This window comes from Armigeres subalbatus, chromosome 1 (assembly GCF_024139115.2).
Source record: "Armigeres subalbatus isolate Guangzhou_Male chromosome 1, GZ_Asu_2, whole genome shotgun sequence".
NCBI classification, from domain to species: domain Eukaryota; kingdom Metazoa; phylum Arthropoda; class Insecta; order Diptera; family Culicidae; genus Armigeres; species Armigeres subalbatus.
The window spans coordinates 29,512,197-29,531,613 of record NC_085139.1 but is presented as its reverse complement, the minus strand read 5'-3'; the positions used below and the strand labels follow the sequence as shown (position 1 = coordinate 29,531,613).

The 19,417-nt window shown below is 42.2% G+C and overlaps 1 protein-coding gene across 6 annotated transcripts in view; it reads left to right on the top strand.

The window, feature by feature from the left end:
* Positions 1 to 19,417, top strand: part of LOC134223345 (serine-rich adhesin for platelets) — a 160,597-nt gene that overhangs the window by 116,343 nt on the left and 24,837 nt on the right. For all 6 annotated transcript variants that reach the window (XR_009982544.1, XR_009982548.1, XR_009982536.1 and 3 more), the window contains exon 3: positions 331 to 1,861. Coding sequence is in view for 3 of the 6 variants with exons in the window: in XM_062702511.1 (XP_062558495.1) it covers positions 514 to 1,861 (1,348 nt within the window). In the remaining 3 variants the exon portion in view is untranslated. The remainder of the gene's footprint in view (positions 1 to 330; positions 1,862 to 19,417) is intronic.

The following is a 19,417-nucleotide window of genomic DNA, read 5'->3' as shown; positions in this document are numbered from 1 at the left end:
GCTTCCATTTACCCTACTTGTGAATATTATCTAATAATTCTCAATACTAAACTTTTTTGTTCCCCCATTTAAAGCTGTTTTTCAAAGCGTAATTGATATTATGTTATTCGGAACTGCTAAACCCAAATGATCTGTGCATAGTTTCTACTTGTTAACAAATGACGATTGTCGATGGTCCATCACTCGACAAACCCGTCCTAATTGAAAACTGCACCATCGAATCAACGGCCCCATCTGTCCTACAAATAACCACATCACTACTGACATCAATAGCCGCACATATGATTGACTCTTTTATTTTTATCTACTTCTGGGTTCTATAATTAACAGGCAAAACAAGAGACCGCATCGTAAACACAGAGCAGTGTGAGAGCGCGACGACCACGACGAGGGGCGACGAGCAAAACGTGCACCAGTTTCGACGGCAGACGGCCCACGACGGCATAGTGAATGAATAGAACGAGAGTGAAAAGTTGAGATAGGCCCAGAGTACACAAGGCACAGGCGCAAAAAATGAGCATTGAACCATCCAACGTAGCGCAAACAACAGCCACAACGATACAAACAGCAACAACTACTACAACAACCACCGCAACAACTTTGCCATCCATCGGTGCGGAAGAGGAGGAAGAATCGACACTGGTCGAAATTTCAGCATCTTCGTCGTCATCGCCAACAACGGTATCATCACTGTCGCCATCATCTCGCGCTGGCAGCACTGGCACCGGTGACGATGCGCCCGAATCACATCCGGAAGATCCGACTGGGGTGGACGGAAAGTCAGCGACGACGGCGAGTACGACAACGAAGGCGATGACAATCTCGCGCGAAGACGTCGCCGCATCATTAGATTCTTCAGAAGCCAGCACAGTGGCATTAGTCGCGGATCTGACTCCGGAGCAGATCCATCGTCAGCAACAGCAGCAGCAGCCGACACTAGCACCGGTGGCAGCGCAGGTTGCAACTGACACACCTGTAGAACAACAACGGAATCTCTTTCCGATCCAGTCCTCGTCCTCACTGTCGACTCCGTCCTCATCCGAAGAATACGATGAACCTGTGAACACTAGCAGCACCGAAGGCGCCTTGAACGTTTCCAGTAGCAATAATCAACTAAACAACAATAACAGTACTACAGCAATAGTCAACAATACCAACAACAGCAGCATCGAGCAGCGGGAGGCGGCAGGCGAGCTAAGTTCAATCGAAAGTGCTCTTCCACACGTCCCATCTGGCTCGACGCCCATACTGGTAACCAGTACCCCCGAAAACTCCCCCTGCAGCAAATCGGAAGAGCAGAGGCCAGCACCGATAGAGATAGTACAAATCTTTCCCTCCACTGCAAAAACGTTATCCTCAACAATAACGTTCTCTTCGTCATCGTCCTCCCCATCCTCGGTATCTGCTTCTTCGTCATCATCGTCGTCGTCGGGCCCATCATCGGCGTCCTCAACCTCGTCGTCCCCTTCCGTTTCGCCGCTGGCAGTGGACCAACAGCCGCAATCTACCGCCACGACAGCAGCAGCGGCAGCATCAAGCGAGGCCACCGCCGCCGCACCTGAACCTCGTGCGGAAGTGGTACCGCCAATGGCAAAGATGGATGACACTATTGGCGGCAGTGAGCCGGAAATCGAAGTAAAGTTCGACCAGGAGGTGCCTCAGAGTGTTGCCGAGGTGAGCAAAACGGCGGCGACCCTTATGTATCACAACCGCGATTCGTCGTCGTCGCCGCAACTGCAGAGCAGCTTGAAAAAGTACAAAATGGGAGAACGGAGCAGCGAAAGCGGACGGCGCGTTTCGTTCCCGCAGGATGCGCAGCTCATCACCGGCTACCTGGAGCCGATTGATCCGTGGGCGTGTGGTATGTACTTGATTTAATCTGTTGCTAGTTAGACGGTAATGTTCACATAATCTCTTCTCTGCGTTCGTCTGAGCAAGTTGAATGTTTTTATTTTTCTAGTTTTTCTTCACAAAATACCAGAGTTAGGTTGCTTGACTTCAAATTCATGGAAAATAATCATTTAATAATGAGAAGAGGGCTGGACGCGTAGAAAATGGAAATCTATTTTGTTAAGAAAATTATTTTGAGCTTTTTAGTGGAATGTCTTCACTTGTCATAAGACGAGTTTGTACAATCCCATTTAATTCCACCACTTAATTGTACCTTGACAGATACGTGTTTCGACCTCAACAGTAAGGCCGTCTTCAGTGTCTCGTACTTGACTCGACAGTCGAGTCAAGTACGAGACACTGAAGACGGCCTTACTGTTGAGGTTGAAATACGTATCTGTCAAGGTACAATTAAGTGGTGGAATTATATGGGATTGTACAAACTTGTCTTATGACAAGAGGAAATCTATTGTCAGATGTCATTTCAGAATTCAGGATAACCGATACACTCTCGATACAAATGTTTAGGACTCTTACAACATTGAATGTATATATTCGAAATGGGTTCGACGAGTTGAAGCCGAAAACCGATGTTTGGTATTCATGATGGTCGAATTGTATGAAAATTATAAACTCTTTGGAACGGAAATTTTGACTACTACTAGTCGCATCCATTTTTTATATTTTGCTGGTAATGGTAATGGGGGCCCTCCTTAGCCGTGCGGTAAGACGCGCGGCTACAAAGCAAGACCATGCTGAGGGTGGCTGGGGGATATACTGCCGTGAATCGCATATCTGTCCCATCTTTGCTGGGTTTCCTATTCATATGGGACAAATATGCGATTCACGGCAGTATATCAGCTTCCACATTGATATTCTTCCCTCCCCCTTCATACGGGAGCTTGGCAGAAGGAAGGTCGTGTGATATGTGCCCTCACAAATATTGCCCTCCGCTCGCTTTCAAATCGACTTCTATAAAAAACATTCTTCGTGCCTGCCGTATCCTAACGGAACTATCAATTCTATACTTTCGCCTCTAATTCTATCATGGACATGTACGTCTGAGTTTGAAAGATGATATTAGCATTTCCATATCATAGGAGAAATTGGTTCAATAATACTTAATTCTGTTATTGATACCATACTCTGTTATGAACTAGCCCTGCATAAGAGGTAAAATACCAAAGGAATAATACCAACAACTAATATGCACAATTAATACTTAAGCCATAACAAACTCAGTTATTAAATTGAATTTCAATACCTGTTCCGGCTTGATTCGTTGGGTTGAGCAAAACTGACCTTCGAGTTAGTTGGCGTATCCGAATATGCAGATCCTTGCCGTATCCTTTCTTTCCCGTCCACTTCAATTCCTTCCAATTCACCAATCCACTAATCCTTCCTTTTAATGCACTAATCCACCATACATCACCCACATATCCTTTTTAACAGTCCTTTCTTCCTTCAGTTATGCAAACTAGATACGATTTACATTAGCAGAACAAACTTATATGCATACACTTTATTGAGAACAGCGAATTTGGTGGTAGATATAATTACACTTTATATTACTTTAAGTTTTATGATAACGCGCGCGCGTGGTTGGTACAACCTTTATTGAGGGCTATCGAGTGGCTACTGACTGGCCGGTAGGTTTATAATTTTGTTCTCCTGTCTATTGCTAGGTATATATATAATCGTGATTCGGTCAACTTCGTGTTATGACTATGTGTTATCAATGTATGTGCAGTACAACGTTTAGGGGTGTCTATTTTGTTTTAGTGTTGTGTATAACAGTTTTGTATGGATTAAGTGTTTAAAATTTAGAAGATAAATTTAGTTTTTTAAGCTTCATATATCAGGGAGAAACATACCGGCCCCCTTGAACTAGTTTCAACGCCTATTTTACAAAGCTATCAATGTTACCTATTATAAATACACATGAACTTACAGCTAACATATAATTGTGCTTATAAACTATTTGAGGATCCCTCTTCGATGACGGTCTCTGATGGTAGTGGACATATTCTGCAAACGGGCCGCTTGTATACTGCCGTCCCAAGCATATCTGTCCCATGTCGATTTTTATCATTTTTGAGTTTTTTGCACCAAACGTTCTAAATTAATGTATATTTCATTGTGAACAAATAAATACATATAGTTTGTTCGAAAACTTGGCGAAAAAATATCGGGTCATTTTGTCCCATTGTAGAATTTCCAAGCATAACTGTCCCATTAAAACAAATTTCATGCAACATGTATTAAATTACTTCGAAGAGGCCAATTTTCATTATCAAATCATTCAGATATATAATATGGGTTGTGGTATATAGTTTCAATGGGTAAAAAAGGTTAATCCACCTAACATCGTTGATGCCTTTCTTGTACATCATGAAAATTGAAAAGTAATAATTGAAGCATATTTAGCATATTTATATAAAAATTCACTTAAGTTTTATAACTAATAGTCTCTCATTTTTATTCGCATTGCATTTTTATTCGGCCCTCCTTAGCCGTGCGGTAAAACGCGGCTACAAAGCAAGACCATGCTGAGGGTGGCTGGTTTGATTCCCGGTGCCGGTCTAGACAATTTTCGGATTGGAAATTGTCTCGACTTCCCTGGGCATAAAAGTATCATCGTGTTAGCCTCATGTTATACGAATGCAAAAATGGTAACTTGGCTTAGAAACCTCGCAATTAAGTGGAAGTGCTTAATGAACACTTAGCTGTGAGGCGGCTTTGTCCCAGTGTGGGGATGTAATGCCAATAAGAATAAGAGGAAGAAGATGTATTTATTTACACTTTTTCTTCTTTCCTTTATTGGCATTACCATTTTTGCATTCGTATATATGATGAGGCTGACACCACAGACAAACAGACATAACACAATGATCATTCACTCATTTCTGTTATTTGGGAAAATCACGAACCAGATGGCAGTAGTGTGCAAACGTCAAACTAGAGCAAATCCGACGCGCGCGCCACGAGTGTTCGATTGGTCAACTAATGATTTCTTGATTTGACCAGTAAATCAGTGAACGATGGAAATTGGACGAGTTCTGTTTGTCTGTGCTAACACGATAATACTTTTATGCCTAATAGCACCCGAAAATTCCTTTGACCGTGAGTCCAACCAGGCCACCTAAGCATCATCGCTTTTTAGTCGTGCTTCTAAGCGCATGGCTATAAGGTGGGCCCAATTCATTTACATTTATACAAGATTTTTGCAATAACTTCGGAATTAGTCACTTCTAATCGATTTTCAATAGCAAACAATGGTGCCGAACTTCCCGTCGAGTGCAACTTACTACGAAAAAATGGTTTATACACGCAGGTGGAATTTTCCACTCGACACATCAGATGCTAATCTGAAATAAATTTCATAGGAATCATCAAACACCTTCGCAGTATTGCGGTATTGAGTTACCACGGAACCTGATTTTGATGCTTCTGCGCTGAAACATAATTATCCTGTATTATTTCAGGATCAAATTATGTTTAGGAACCAATTCTCACTGTCCTTACCCTTATATAAGGTATAATATCAGACACACTCGTCACAATGTCAGCTTTTTTATACACATTTTTTCTATGGCGCGTAAGAGCCCCCTCCCCCAAAAGCTTACGTTATTGGTGTATGGCCCCTTACTACAATACGCTTTGAAAATACCTAATGCATCTAATTTGAATCAGGTTATTATCCAGACCCAACTGAACTTTTGCTAAGCGCAAAGTAATCTGATGATACTCTAGCACTGGGACAAATATGCTTGGAATTATCAATTTTGTCTTCAATTTCGCAGCATAAATGTCCCACTGAATAAATTTCACTAAAAAAACAGTGTTTATCCTTTGAAACATACTAAGCCATTAGAAATACACTATTTTCATCGATATACGTTTATTAGTGAAGGTTTCATGGGGCAATTTAGCTACAAACTGAAAAATATGTTTCCAACTTCAATCGCATTTTTCTCAGTTGCATATTTTTCGACATGGGACAGATATGCTTGACACGGCAGTATACTCCACTAGCAGTCTTGACGGTCACTACACGAACGACTCCTTCTGCGCTGGGATGGACATCAGTGATTCTTGCTAAAGGCCAACACAACGGTGGCATGTTGTCTTCACGTAATACTACTAAAGTGCCGATGCGTATTGGGCTGGGTTGTTTATATTTGCTGGACGTTTGTAGCTCGGTCAAATAATCTCTGCTCCAACGATCCCAATATTTTTGGAACATTTGCTGCTGTTGTTGATGGTGGTCTAAGCGGTTGGCTGGGGTAGTGATTAGATTGCGCTCGGGTATAGCATTCATCGGTGTGCCAATTAAGAAATGCGCTGGTGTGAGCGCGTTTAGATCTGTTGGATCATCAGAAAGTGGGGCTAATGGTCTCGAGTTTAGTGCTGCGGCTATTTGGACAAGTAGCGTGGAGAAATCCTCATAATTAAGCTGACGGGTTCCAATTTCCTTCTTAAGAGCGGTTTTCACAGAACGGACGGCTGCCTCCCAAAGACCCCGAAATTCGGTGCTCTAGGGGTATAAATTTCCACGTGATGCCTTGCAGGGACAGTTCGTTGCCGATACGTTCTTGACTGGACTTATCATTCAGGGTATGATACAAATCGTGCAATTCGTTCTTGGCACCGGCGAAATTTTTGGCGTTATCTGAATGAATTTCAGTTGGAATGCCATGGTGTCCTGAGAATCGACGAAGGGCTGAAAGAAAGCCGGCTGTGGACAAATCGCTCACGATCTCCAAATGTATGGCTTTGGTTGAAAAGCATATGAACACCGAAATGTATGATTTAGGCGCTGCTGCACGACGGTGCGGTGGTTTCAAATAAAATGGACCGCAATAGTCCACTCCTGTAATGGAGAAAGGCCTGCTTGGACGGACTCGCGTGCCCGGAAGCTGGCCTGTTGGTTGTTGTACCGGTGTGGGGTTTATGCGGAAGCAGTGGTAGCACTTTCGTAGAACGCAGTCGACTACGCGTTTTCCATGAATAGGCCAGAATTCTTGCCTCATTGTGGAGAGTGTTAACTGGCGTCCTCCATGAATTGTTTGCCGATGATAATAGTCGACGAGCAACTTTGTTAAGGGATGCATGCTTGGAAGAACTGCAGGATGCTTCATGCTATATTCCTGATTTGCATGACGTAAACGTCCTCCAACTCTAATCACTCTTGCTTTGTCGAGAAAAGGTGAGAGACGCCTAAGTGAAGACTTGCGATTGACATTCCGATGTTTCTCCAAATGTTCAAGCTCGATTTCAAAACTCTCAGCTTGGGCTAGTTTGACCAAGGCTAATTTAGCAGCAGAAATCTCTTCTACAGTCAAACACGGAGAGCGATTTCTTTGATGAGGAGCACGGCAATTGCGACCAAATCGAATGCAGTAAGCGACAATACGTAGAAGTGCCTCCAATTTTGACCGGATCGTGAAGATTTCGTTGAGTTCCGTTGACGTAGTTGTAATGTGTGTTACTAACTTTCTAGTCTCCATATCGACATCCGTGCAACTGATCTCCAGAGTTTGAGATGGCCAGGAATCCTCTGGGTTTCGTAGCCAAGATGGTCCATTTTTCCACAACATGTTCTGAAGAAAATCGTTGACGGTCAATCCTCGGGATACCAAGTCAGCAGGGTTTTCCTTTCCAGCTATGTGTCGCCAAAGATGACCTTGTGTTATGGTTTGAATGGTCGAGACTCGGTTGGCAACAAAGGTCTTCCAAGTATTTGGAGGAGCTTGAAGCCAGTGAAGCACAATTGTTGAGTCAGACCAAAATGTGGAGCGAACTTGGCCCAGGTCGATTGCCTTAATGACCTTAGAGTATAGAGTAGCTGCCTCCTTAGCAGCACACAACTCCAAACGTGGTAGAGTAAGCCTTTTTAATGGAGCTACACGGGATTTCGAAGACAGCATTTCGATATGTATATTTCCAGTGGCATCCATTGTACGAACGTACAAACAGGCTCCATAAGCTGATTCTGATGCATCTGCAAAACAGTGGATCTGAACATCGTTCCAAGAAGATATGAAGGCAAACCGCTGAACTCGTAGTTTCGACAAATTGTTTAATTCGTTGTAGAAAGCCGTCCACCTTTTCTCTAATTCCATTGGAACAGGAGAATCCCAACTAGTTTGCAATAAAGCAAGCTGCTGCATAATTATCTTCGCATAAACGACTATTGGCGAAATTAATCCTAGAGGATCAAATAGCTTCGCAATGCACGAAAGAATTCGTCTCCTTGTCCACGCTACGCTGTCGACTGCAACCTCCATGTTGAATCTCAATTGATCAGATCTTGGCTCCCATGTTATTCCTAATGTTTTCACCTCCTCATCTGGATTCAAATCGAATGTAATCGACAGATGCGTTCCTAGCTGATCTGCAGGGACGTCCTTCAGTACCTCCGGACAATTCGAGCACCATTTCCTCAGTACAAAACCGCCTTTGGACATCAATTTCGTCAAATCTTCCCGCAATTGAGTTGCATTGGCAACACTGGATGCCCCGCCGATGTAGTCGTCTACATAAAAATCATGGATCAAAGTCGCACTAGCAACAGGAAATTCAGCCCCCTCGTCTGCTGCTAACTGATGCAACGCTCGAATGGAAAGAAATGATGATGGTGTTAATCCGTAGGTGACTGTAAGCAATTCGTATTCGCAAATAGGTTCATCGGCCGAAAATCTCCAAAGGATTCGTTGAAGGCTTGTATCATCCTGATGTACGCGAACTTGCCTGTACATTTTTTCCACGTCTCCTACCAATGCGATTTCATGCTTACGGAAACGCAGTAGAAGACTCAAAAGCTCGTCCTGGATTATCGGTCCTTTCAATAAAGCATCGTTCAAAGAGTATCCGCTGTTTGTGCGCGCTGATCCGTCGAACACAACGCGCACTTTGGTCGTGCTGCTTGATGCCTTCAACACCGCATGATGAGGCAGGTAAAGCACTTTCTACGCTCCAGAACTTGCATTCTCCCTCAGTGTGTCTTCATTTGTTACCTTCTTCATGTGCCCAAGGTTAGCATACTCCTGCATGAAGGCATGATATTGAATTTTCATTTCCGCATCTCGTTCCAATCGTTTTTCCATTTTCAGAAATCGCTCCAACGCCATTTTCCTCGATTCCCCAATCATTCGGTTGAAATTGACGTGCTTTGGTAAACGAACAACGTATCTACCGTCATCCAAACGGCTATGAGTTTCCAAGAAATGTGTCTCGCAATCTTGTTCCTGTTTGGACCACAAGGGTTGATCTTCCGTACTCTCCACTTTCCAAAATCTTTCCAGTGCGATTTCTAAATTATCCGGCGATGTTGCTAGACAACAGTTGATCGGTTGATTACCTCGTGCTGAATACCTTCCTGAAACTATCCAACCAAAGACTGTCTGTACCAAATTGGGAAGTCCTGGACCCAGAGAGACTCGCTTCATTTCACGTTCATAGAAAAATTGATAAAAATGTTCCGCACCGATCAAAAGATCGATCCGACTTGCATCGTTGAAATTTGGATCAGCCAAGGGTAAATGCTCTGGAATCTTCCATTGTGATGTTGATACAGTTGCAGCAGGCAGATTAGAAGTGACCCGTTGTAGTATTAAGAAATCCACACCCACCGAAAATTCTGCCACTCTAGAACTGATGATGGTGCTAACTGCATGTTTCGCCCTTGTTTCAGACTCACCAATTCCGCAAACTGGAACATTCACTGAACGTCGCTTCAGCTTCAAAATTTGACACATTCGCTCGCTCATTAAATTCGCTTGTGACCCATTGTCGAGTAAGGCCCTAGCTAATTGCTTGTTTCCGCTTTGATCCCGAATCACCAGTACTACAGTTGACAAGAAGACAGTAGAAGTTGCTCCTGATCTTCCTACATTATACGTCCCAACTGGCTCATCTTGCGCCACCTCGCAATTCTCCGATGGTTGTTCGTTAATTACGACGTTTGTTGTTGTTCCTTGATGCTCGGTTGTCCTAGTAGATGTCCCAGCCATCCCAATGATCCCAGCATTACTGTTACCTGGAGGAAATCCAGGGTGAATCAGCGAATGATGTTTCCTTCCACATGTGCGACAGTTGAAAGTAGATTTGCATTCCCGCACCCAATGTCCAGTCCGAAAACAATTGCTACATAAACGTTTGTTATTCACCAACTCCAATTTCTCTTTAAGACCCAGCTTAATGAACTTCGCGCAACGAGCTATGTAGTGGTTTTCCCCGCAGCATGGGCACGCCACCGATACAGACATCCATTCTCGTTCATTTCCTGTAGCAGCATGAACCATCTGTTTGAAGACCTTTCCTGTCGATTTTTGAGTTGATCTGTTTTGCTCTAATGCATTCGACGATACAGCTTCCAATACACGCGTTCTTTTCTCTAGAAATTTCACCAAATCCGCAAAACTTGGTTCTTCCAGCGACGCAGCATGATCCTCCCACAGTTGCAGCGATTGGCCATTCAGCTTCGAACACATCCAGTGCACGATCATCGCTCCCCAGGTGTCCGTCTTCTCTCCTAGCTGTTTGAGAATTTTCAAGCGTTGCTCAAACTCGTCCACCAAACCGTGAATTGCAGTCGATGATTCCTTTTCAATTTTTGGGTACTCCATTAGGGCTTGCAAATGTCGTTTCTTCAGGAGATATTCGTTGGAGTAACGTTACGCTATCACATAGTTTCCGCTGGTGATCGTCAACGATTCGATCAATTTCGCCGCTTCACCTTTGAGCGCCGACTTCAAATAATGAAATTTTTGAACGTCGCTAAGCTCCGCAGACTCGTGAATTAGAGATTCGTAAGTCGATTTGAAGGTCAGCCAACCTCGATAATCACCGTCAAAATCTGGCAATGAGATTTGAGGTAATCGAACTCCTGAATGAAAACCACCTGCGATGTTCCGCGTCGTATCCAGCGGAGGTGGAGTTGCTACAGGTGGAGTGATTTTCATCAATAGCGCTGCTCGTAGCTCGTAATACTGATTCTCAAACTTTGTTGAAGCTTTGTTGATCTCCTCCTCGTTCTGCTCATCTTCGTCCATGTCAGCAATTTCTTCCTGAAGTTGTTCAAACGCAGCCATTTTCTCGTCCAATTTGTCCAGCCGACTCTGAACCTGCCCACTCTGATTTTCATGATTATACTTTTCAAGAAATTGTTCATGCCTTTTGAGTGATACAAACATGCGCTCCCGTTTCTTAATTTTCTCCTTCATCAAACGTTCAGTCATGTTGATAACCAGCTCAGGAACCCGGGTCTCCGAAACACCAAGAAAGAGAAAAACCACAAGGATCCAGGAAGTACCGCTAACCAAAGTGGGATGATTTGGACAGCCACTCACCTGAGGCCTGTCCAAATTAGGCCTTGTATATTATAATGTTGCAGCTTCCGGTCCCAGAAAAATACCGCACACGAACTAATTCAGCTTTTCGAACTCAGCAGCACCCAGAAATAAATAAGATCATACGGAACCAAGAAGTACCGCCAACCAACGATTGTTCTATTGGACAGGAACTCACCTGAGGCCTGTCCAAGTTAGACCTTGTATTTAATAATAAAGCAGCTCCTTGTCTTGTCCAAAAATTCCACGCTTGCTGTGCTAGCTTAGCTCTCAAAAAATCCGAAACACCGAGAAATAAATAACCAAACGGAACCAGGAAGTACCTCCAACCAAAAGTGAGTCAATTGGACAGGTACTCACCTGAGGCCTGTCCAAAATAGACCTTGTATATAAAAATAACTGCTTCTGGTACCCCGTTTAGCTCCTTAGTGCGGTGGATGGTAATCCTTAAGCCCTCGATTAGCGATATAAGATCCTCAGCAGGCAGCGAAAAAGTAATAAATACATAAGCGCACCAGTCACCAATATGATTTGTTTGGAAGGCCACTCACCTGTGGCCTACCGAGTATAGGCCTTGTATTTTTAAGTTTGCTCCTTCTTGTTCCACACCACACAATTAAGAGCCACCAGCGAGTAGTGGCAACAGCACCCACTTCGAGATTATCCTGATTGTGAAAGCCGTAGATCGTTTTCCGATGAATTTCCTCCTAGTATAAACCGTAGTAGCCACCGATCCAATTTGACAGTATCAGCTAATCCTTGCGAAACGCTTACGATATCGATCCAGCAACGTGTATAGAAGGAATAGGAAGAACCACGTAACACCTCAATGGCGAATGTAAAATATTGGACAGACACTCACCTGAGGTCTGTCATCAATAGACCTTGTATTATTTCAAAATTCCGCCAACCGATATCCAAAAACTCCGCACGCTGTATGTCGCATAGAATCCCGTTCGTTATTGTCGATCGATGTATCGTCTAGCCAATAAATCCAACCGACTCGCATATCATATCCAGCCTCGCAGCAACAGTACCAATCCACTCAATACGCGAGAAAAGAAAACAGAAAGAGCCAAGTAGCACCGACAAATAGATCAAATCATGTTGGAATGCCACTCACCTGTGGCCCTTTTGGATAGGGCCTTGTATTTCAATTAATTGACACCAGCCAGTGAGTGGGGTATTACTGCCACAAGAGTGATTCTGCGACACTATCGTCTGATGAGCCTCCAGTGAGTTTGGGTGGCTGATTGCTTGAGTACAGTACCGACGGGTGAAATATTTCCTCTCCAATGGCGATATGGCTTGGGTCTCCGACTGACAACAAAATGACGAATCCTGATGCACAATACCCGCCAAATTCCGAACAAAGGACTCCTGTAATGGCTTCTGGCTCAACCACAGATCCTGGTCATGGCACCATACAATGTTCCGGCTTGATTCGTTGGGTTGAGCAAAACTGACCTTCGAGTTAGTTGGCGTATCCGAATATGCAGATCCTTGCCGTATCCTTTCTTTCCCGTCCACTTCAATTCCTTCCAATTCACCAATCCACTAATCCTTCCTTTTAATGCACTAATCCACCATACATCACCCACATATCCTTTTTAACAGTCCTTTCTTCCTTCAGTTATGCAAACTAGATACGATTTACATTAGCAGAACAAACTTATATGCATACACTTTATTGAGAACAGCGAATTTGGTGGTAGATATAATTACACTTTATATTACTTTAAGTTTTATGATAACGCGCGCGCGTGGTTGGTACAACCTTTATTGAGGGCTATCGAGTGGCTACTGACTGGCCGGTAGGTTTATAATTTTGTTCTCCTGTCTATTGCTAGGTATATATATAATCGTGATTCGGTCAACTTCGTGTTATGACTATGTGTTATCAATGTATGTGCAGTACAACGTTTAGGGGTGTCTATTTTGTTTTAGTGTTGTGTATAACAGTTTTGTATGGATTAAGTGTTTAAAATTTAGAAGATAAATTTAGTTTTTTAAGCTTCATATATCAGGGAGAAACAATACCAAATGCATAACCAATTATTATTCATTTGGTATTGAAATACCTAAGCATGGTATGCCTCAAGTATTCTGCATATAAGTTTTTGGCATTATTTTTTGGTATTTTACCTTTTATGCAAGGCTAAATCATACCAATTTCTGTTATCGAGGTCGTCGCTCCTGCTCGGGAAGAGGCCGGTATATCCGTTACTCACATGCAGTTGCTGCTGCTGTTCAGCGCGACATATGGGTTACAGCTTTCGGTTAATCCGATAATTGTAACCCATATTCATTTCCCTGAGTCTAGACACATCCTTTGAACGAGTTTTTTTTCCAGGCTTAAGTCCTCGCCGCACGCTATTGTTAACATGAGTCTGCCATTAACGAAAAGCGGACAGGCAAAAAGTGCATACGATTCCGGGGCACAAATGGCATTGCGGGAACGATGCGTTCCCAACCCAATTATGGTATTTTCTAATGCAGACATATTCTGACAAGAACTACGTCAAGTGGAAATTATCTTCCCAGCGTAACCTAGTCCGATGCGCTGGTGAAGGCATTTTTGACGTCTAGGGTTACCACCGCACATTAGCGGGTACTCTTGCGTTGAATCGCCACCTCCGTCTTGCTTGTCACTGCTTTGATGACGGTCATAGTGAACCTCTATTTGCCAAAACCGTACTGATCGCTCGACAGACCATCCACACCTTCTGTGTAAGGAGTTAGTCTGTCGAGGATATTCCTTTTGCAACTTTCTAAACCTTTCGATCGGGCATATGGGCCTGTACGCAGATGGGTATCCAGGTGGTTTTCCCTGTGTAGTCAGAGAACGAGCTTCTGCTTTTTCTTGGCAGAGAAGTTCCACTCGGCCAAGCAACACTGCAGCACATCATGGGCTGCAAATTGCGGCTTTCAGTGCTACGCTCGGGATACCGTTAAGCCCCGATGCTTTGCTAATGTCTAAAGTTTTAGCAATCTGTAGTTGCTCGATAGTTACCACATTATTAACGATTTTTCCCTCCAGCCGTTTCTGGGGTGATGGCAGCCAGGGATTCGTGATGTGTTGAGTGAACTTTAAACTCTAAACACAGTTCAAGGTGCACTTGGTTGGTACCACTTGGTACGCAAAAATGAGCATGGTAGCTAGGGTCTCCTAGATTTGGAACTACAATACAGAAACATACGTGCATGCTCGACTTCTATTCGTTAGATGCCCACTTGTTTTTTTACTAAGTGAAAAATGTGTAGCATGCCGTCACTTGAATTTGTTTCCGATAGTATACGAGTTGTCATGTTAAGTCAGTGCTCTTGAACAGTGAGCAGTGTTCAGAATGTTGTGAACACCCGTTCTCGTGATCAAAATGCATCTCTGCCCTTAGGCATCGCTACAAAGTTTGGTGTTTATACTCTGGCAGATGCTGTCAGAGCACGCTCTTTTGTTCGCTTCTTGAGAGTTGACTTCGTAGCTCTGCACTCTGTGCTGGGATCCTAGCTTCGTCTGTATGAGATATTTGCATCCTTCTCATTGCCCTTATGGCATAATGCCGTTTGGCATAAGGCCGTTTGGTATAATGCCATTTGGCATAACGATTTAAATGTCCAAAGGCCATTTGGCATAAAGACCATTTGGCATAACGACCATTTGGCATAATTTGTTGGGTACCTCGAGGCCATTTGGCATAACGACCATTTGGCATAATCCTCGAAAAATGTATTAAATACAATGGGCCGTTTAGCAAAACTACCATTTGAAAAAAAAAGGTTCATCGTAGAAATATATTATGATTTCCGTTTGTAGAAGTACGTATTTACCTAGAATAAGGCAAAAGAGTAGATGACCCCTTCTTTAAAAGTATGCATTTGCCAGGGATGGAGCAATAAAACAAGATGACTCCTTTTTTGAAAGTACGCATTTTCCCGGGATGAAGCAAACGAGTAGATGACTCCTTCTTTAAAAGTACGCATTTGCCCGGAATAAGGCAAAAGAGTAAATGGCTTATTTTTTTAAAGCTCGCATTTGCCCGGGATGAAGCAAAAGAGTAGATTACTCCTTTAAAAGTTCGCATTTGCCCGGAATAATGCAAAAGAGTAGATGGCTCCTTCTTTAAAAGTGTACATTTGCCTAGAATAAGGCAAAAGAGTAAATGGCTCATTTTTTTAAAGCACGCATTTGCCCGGGATGAAGCAAAAGAGTAGATTACTCCTTTAAAAGTACGCATTTGCCCGGAATAAGGAAAAAGAGTGGATGACTCCTTCTTTAAAAGTACGCATTTGCCCGGAATAAGGCAAATGAGTAGATGACTCCTTTTTTAAAGTACCCATTTTCCCGGAATAATGCAAAAGAGTAGATGATTCCTTCTTTACAAGTACGCATTTGAATAATGCAAAAGAGTAGATGACTTCTTCTTTGAAACGACGCATTTGCCCGGAATAAAGCAAAAGAGTAGATGACTCCTTTAAAAGTACGCATTTGCCCGGAAAAAGGCAAAAGAATAAATGACCCATTTTTCAAAAGTACGCCTTTTCCGGACAGAATACTAGATGACCCATTTCTCTATAGAACGCAACATTTGAAGCGTATATGCTTTCTTTTCTACGCACACGATCGGAATACGATAAATGAGCTGATGATTTCATCTTTTAAAGCACTCGATTTCTCCTTATAACGCATGCATTTAGTTGTAAGAATTCTAATGAGTAGATCATTCCTCCATTCGAAGCATTCATTTGAAAAAAAATACCTTAAGAGATCACATTTTCAGGAATAGGGCACTGCACGGAACTTTCGTTCTTCATAAATTTTGACATTTACTGGCCTTGTTGTTTTCTAATTTCATTGCAGTAAGCGCATTATTTCTTCATTTAAATCCATTTAAATTAAAATTTACCCGGAATTAACCAAAAAAGTAAATTACTCCCTAAAACACGCGTATGCCCAGAATAAGTCATATGTAAATAATAATAAGGATTGCTGACGTTTAATCATCTTTCTCTTTCAAGCGCGTAGGCAGGATATGATTTGTTTTCATCGGGAAATGTTTCCCGATAAACACAAATCCTATCCAGCCTTTGCGTTTGAAAAAGAAAGAAGATTAAACGTCAGCAAGCTATATATGATACAGATGTAAATTGAGCTTCTTCCTAGAGTTCTTATAATTTTTATGCCATCGTTATGCCAAATGGTCTTTATGCCAAATGGCCCCCTCGCTAGCCTTTCTCTCGGCAACGCCGCGCCGCACGCAAGCGATAGAACGACAGCTAACTCGTCTCCATTTAGGCCTAGGGTGTTGGGGTGGGGCGTGCCAGCTACAGTAGAACACCTCATTTATGATACAAATGAAACGTCTGAACAGGTACAGTAATTAGCAACGAATGAATTTATTTATATACAGAAATACAACGCTCACTATGATAATATCTCGCCTTGAGTGGGTATTTGTATGACACCTAAAATCTTCCGGTCTTCGTTCAGTTTCGGTCCAGGTAACGCTTTCGTCAGAACATCTGCTGCTTGTAGATTGGAAGCCACATGTTCTAATTGTATTGCCTTCATTTCAATTTGTTCACGAATGAAATTGTGTCTAACATCGATGTGCTTTGTTCTCGCCGAAAAACCCATCTCTTTCTCAGAAAAACAGATCGAGCTTTTGTTATCACACTTTATGACCAAGGCATCGCCGATATTGTACAGCTCACGAAGAAATCCTATCCATCAGACGTCTTCTTGAGTAGTTGTTGAAATGTACTCTGCTTCAGTGGTCGATAGAGCCACCGTGGCTTATCTCTTAGAACTCCATGAAAAAGCTCCGCCACTCTGGAGAAACACATATCCGCTTACCGACCTCACGTTTCGTTATTCCATAATCCATGTTTGTAAGCCTGTCAGAACTATTAGTTGGAACGTAAAGGGCACTTTGGGCTCAATGCGTTTCTAAACGCTCTTACCGTAGTAAATTTAGCCACTAGACGACATCTCTGCGCGGACCGGCTATCGCTACCAGTGGATGCTGGCTCATTAGGCCGGATGGTCATTAGGCCGAATGAGAAGTGGGGAGTGAGAAGCGAGTACAGTGAACTCTCCCTTACTCGATATTGAAGGGACCATCGAGTTAGGGAGGTATCGAGATAGGAAACACATTTATATTTGACCGAATGCCGTTAAACCGAACAGTCAAAATTTGTTTCCTTATTATGTGAAGTGAGAAGAGAGCTGTTCGAAGTGAATGTTGAACAGCCAGAACTGAGAAGTGAGGAATGAGATTTTTTTTAAATGAGTACAGAGTACTGAGAAGTGAGTACTGAGAAACGGAAGTGAGTATTGAGTAGTGGGATGTGTGCAGTAACATGTGAGTAGCGGAAAGTGAGAAATGAGAAGAGTCACTTCGCACATCTCATTTTTCACTCCTTACTTCTCACTTATAACTTCTTATATCTCACTTCTGACTTCTCATTTCTCCCTCATCACTTTTCACTTCTCACTATTCGCTTCGATCTTCGTTCTCTAAACTTCTCACTTCTCACCTCTAATTTTTCACTTCCCACTACTCACCTCTCACTTCTTGCTTCTCATTTCTCACTTCTCACTTTTAACTTTTCATTTCTCACTATTAATTTCTCACTTCGCGCATCTCACTTCTCACTTCACACATCTCACTTCTGACTTCGCACATCTCATTTTTCACTTCTTACTTCTCACTTATAACTTCTTATATTTCACTTCTGACTTCTCATTTCTCACTCATCACTTTTCACTACTAACTTTTCACTTCTCACTATTCGCTTCGATCTTCGTACTTTAAACTTCTCACTTCTCACCTCTCATTTCTCACTTCCACTACTCACCTTTCACTTATTACTTCTCATTTCTCGCTTTACTTTTCTCACTTTGAATTTCTCACTTCTCACTTGTAACTTTTCAATTCTCACTATTAATTTCTCACTTCTCACTTCGCGCATCTCACTTCTCACATATCTCACTTCTGACTTCGCACTTATCACTTCTCATTTTTCACTTTTCACTTCTCACATATAACTTCTTAAATCTCACTTCTGACTTCTCATTTCTCACTTATCACATTTCACTTCTAACTTCTAACTTTCCACTTCTCACTTATCCCTTCATACTTTTCGCTTCTCATAACTCTCTTCGCACTCCGAATGTTTCACTTCTTACTCTGTATTTTCCACTTCCTACTACTTATTTCTCACTTCTTACTTCTCACTTCTCATTTCTCACTTATCATCTCTCACTTTTAATTTCTCATTTCTAACTTTTCCTCTCTCACTTCTCATATCTCACGTCTCATATCTCACATCTCATATCTCACTTCTCATTCTTCACTTCTAACTTCTTATTTCTCATATCTCATTTCTCACTTCTCACTTATCACTTTTCACTTCTAACTACTAACTATGTCGTGCATGTACTGTTTCTAACAACATCGAGTTAGCGAGGTGAAAATGCTTTAGAAAATTACTTCGACTTAGAGAATATTGAGTAAGGGAGATATCGACTTACGGAGGGAGCGCAATATGCTAGATTCAAGGGACTTTGAATTTCATCGAGTTAGAGAAAATATTGAGTTACAGAATATCGAGTTAGGGAGAGTTCACTGTAGTGCGAAGTGAGGAAGAAGTAAATCGGAAGAGGAAAGAAGGAAGTAGGAATAAGAAACAAGAAATAAGGAAGAAGAAACAAGAAGTAAAGTAGAAGAAAAAAGGGAGAAGGAAGAAGAATTAAAGAAGAGAGGAGAAGGAAGAAGAAATATGGAGCAAGAATGAAGGAAGAAGGAAGAAAAATGGAGAAACAATAAAGAAGGAAGAAGGAAGAGCGAACAAGAAAGAAGAAAGACGAAAGAGGGGGGAAGAAAGAAGGAAACAGAAACAATAATTAAAAAGGAAGAAAGAAGAAGGAAGAGGGAAGAAGAAGGAAAAAAGATAAAGGAAGAAGGCCGAAAGAATAAAGAAGCAAATGGGAAGAAGGAAGAAAAAAAAAGGAAGAAGGAAGAGGGAAGAAGAAAAAGGAAGAAGATAGAAGGAAGAAGGGAAAAAGAATAAAGCACTTACACAAAAAATTAAATTTAGACATTTTGACTGGCTAAATGAAAAATAAAATTATCAGAGTCGTTTAAACTAATCAAAATGTATTTATTCTATAC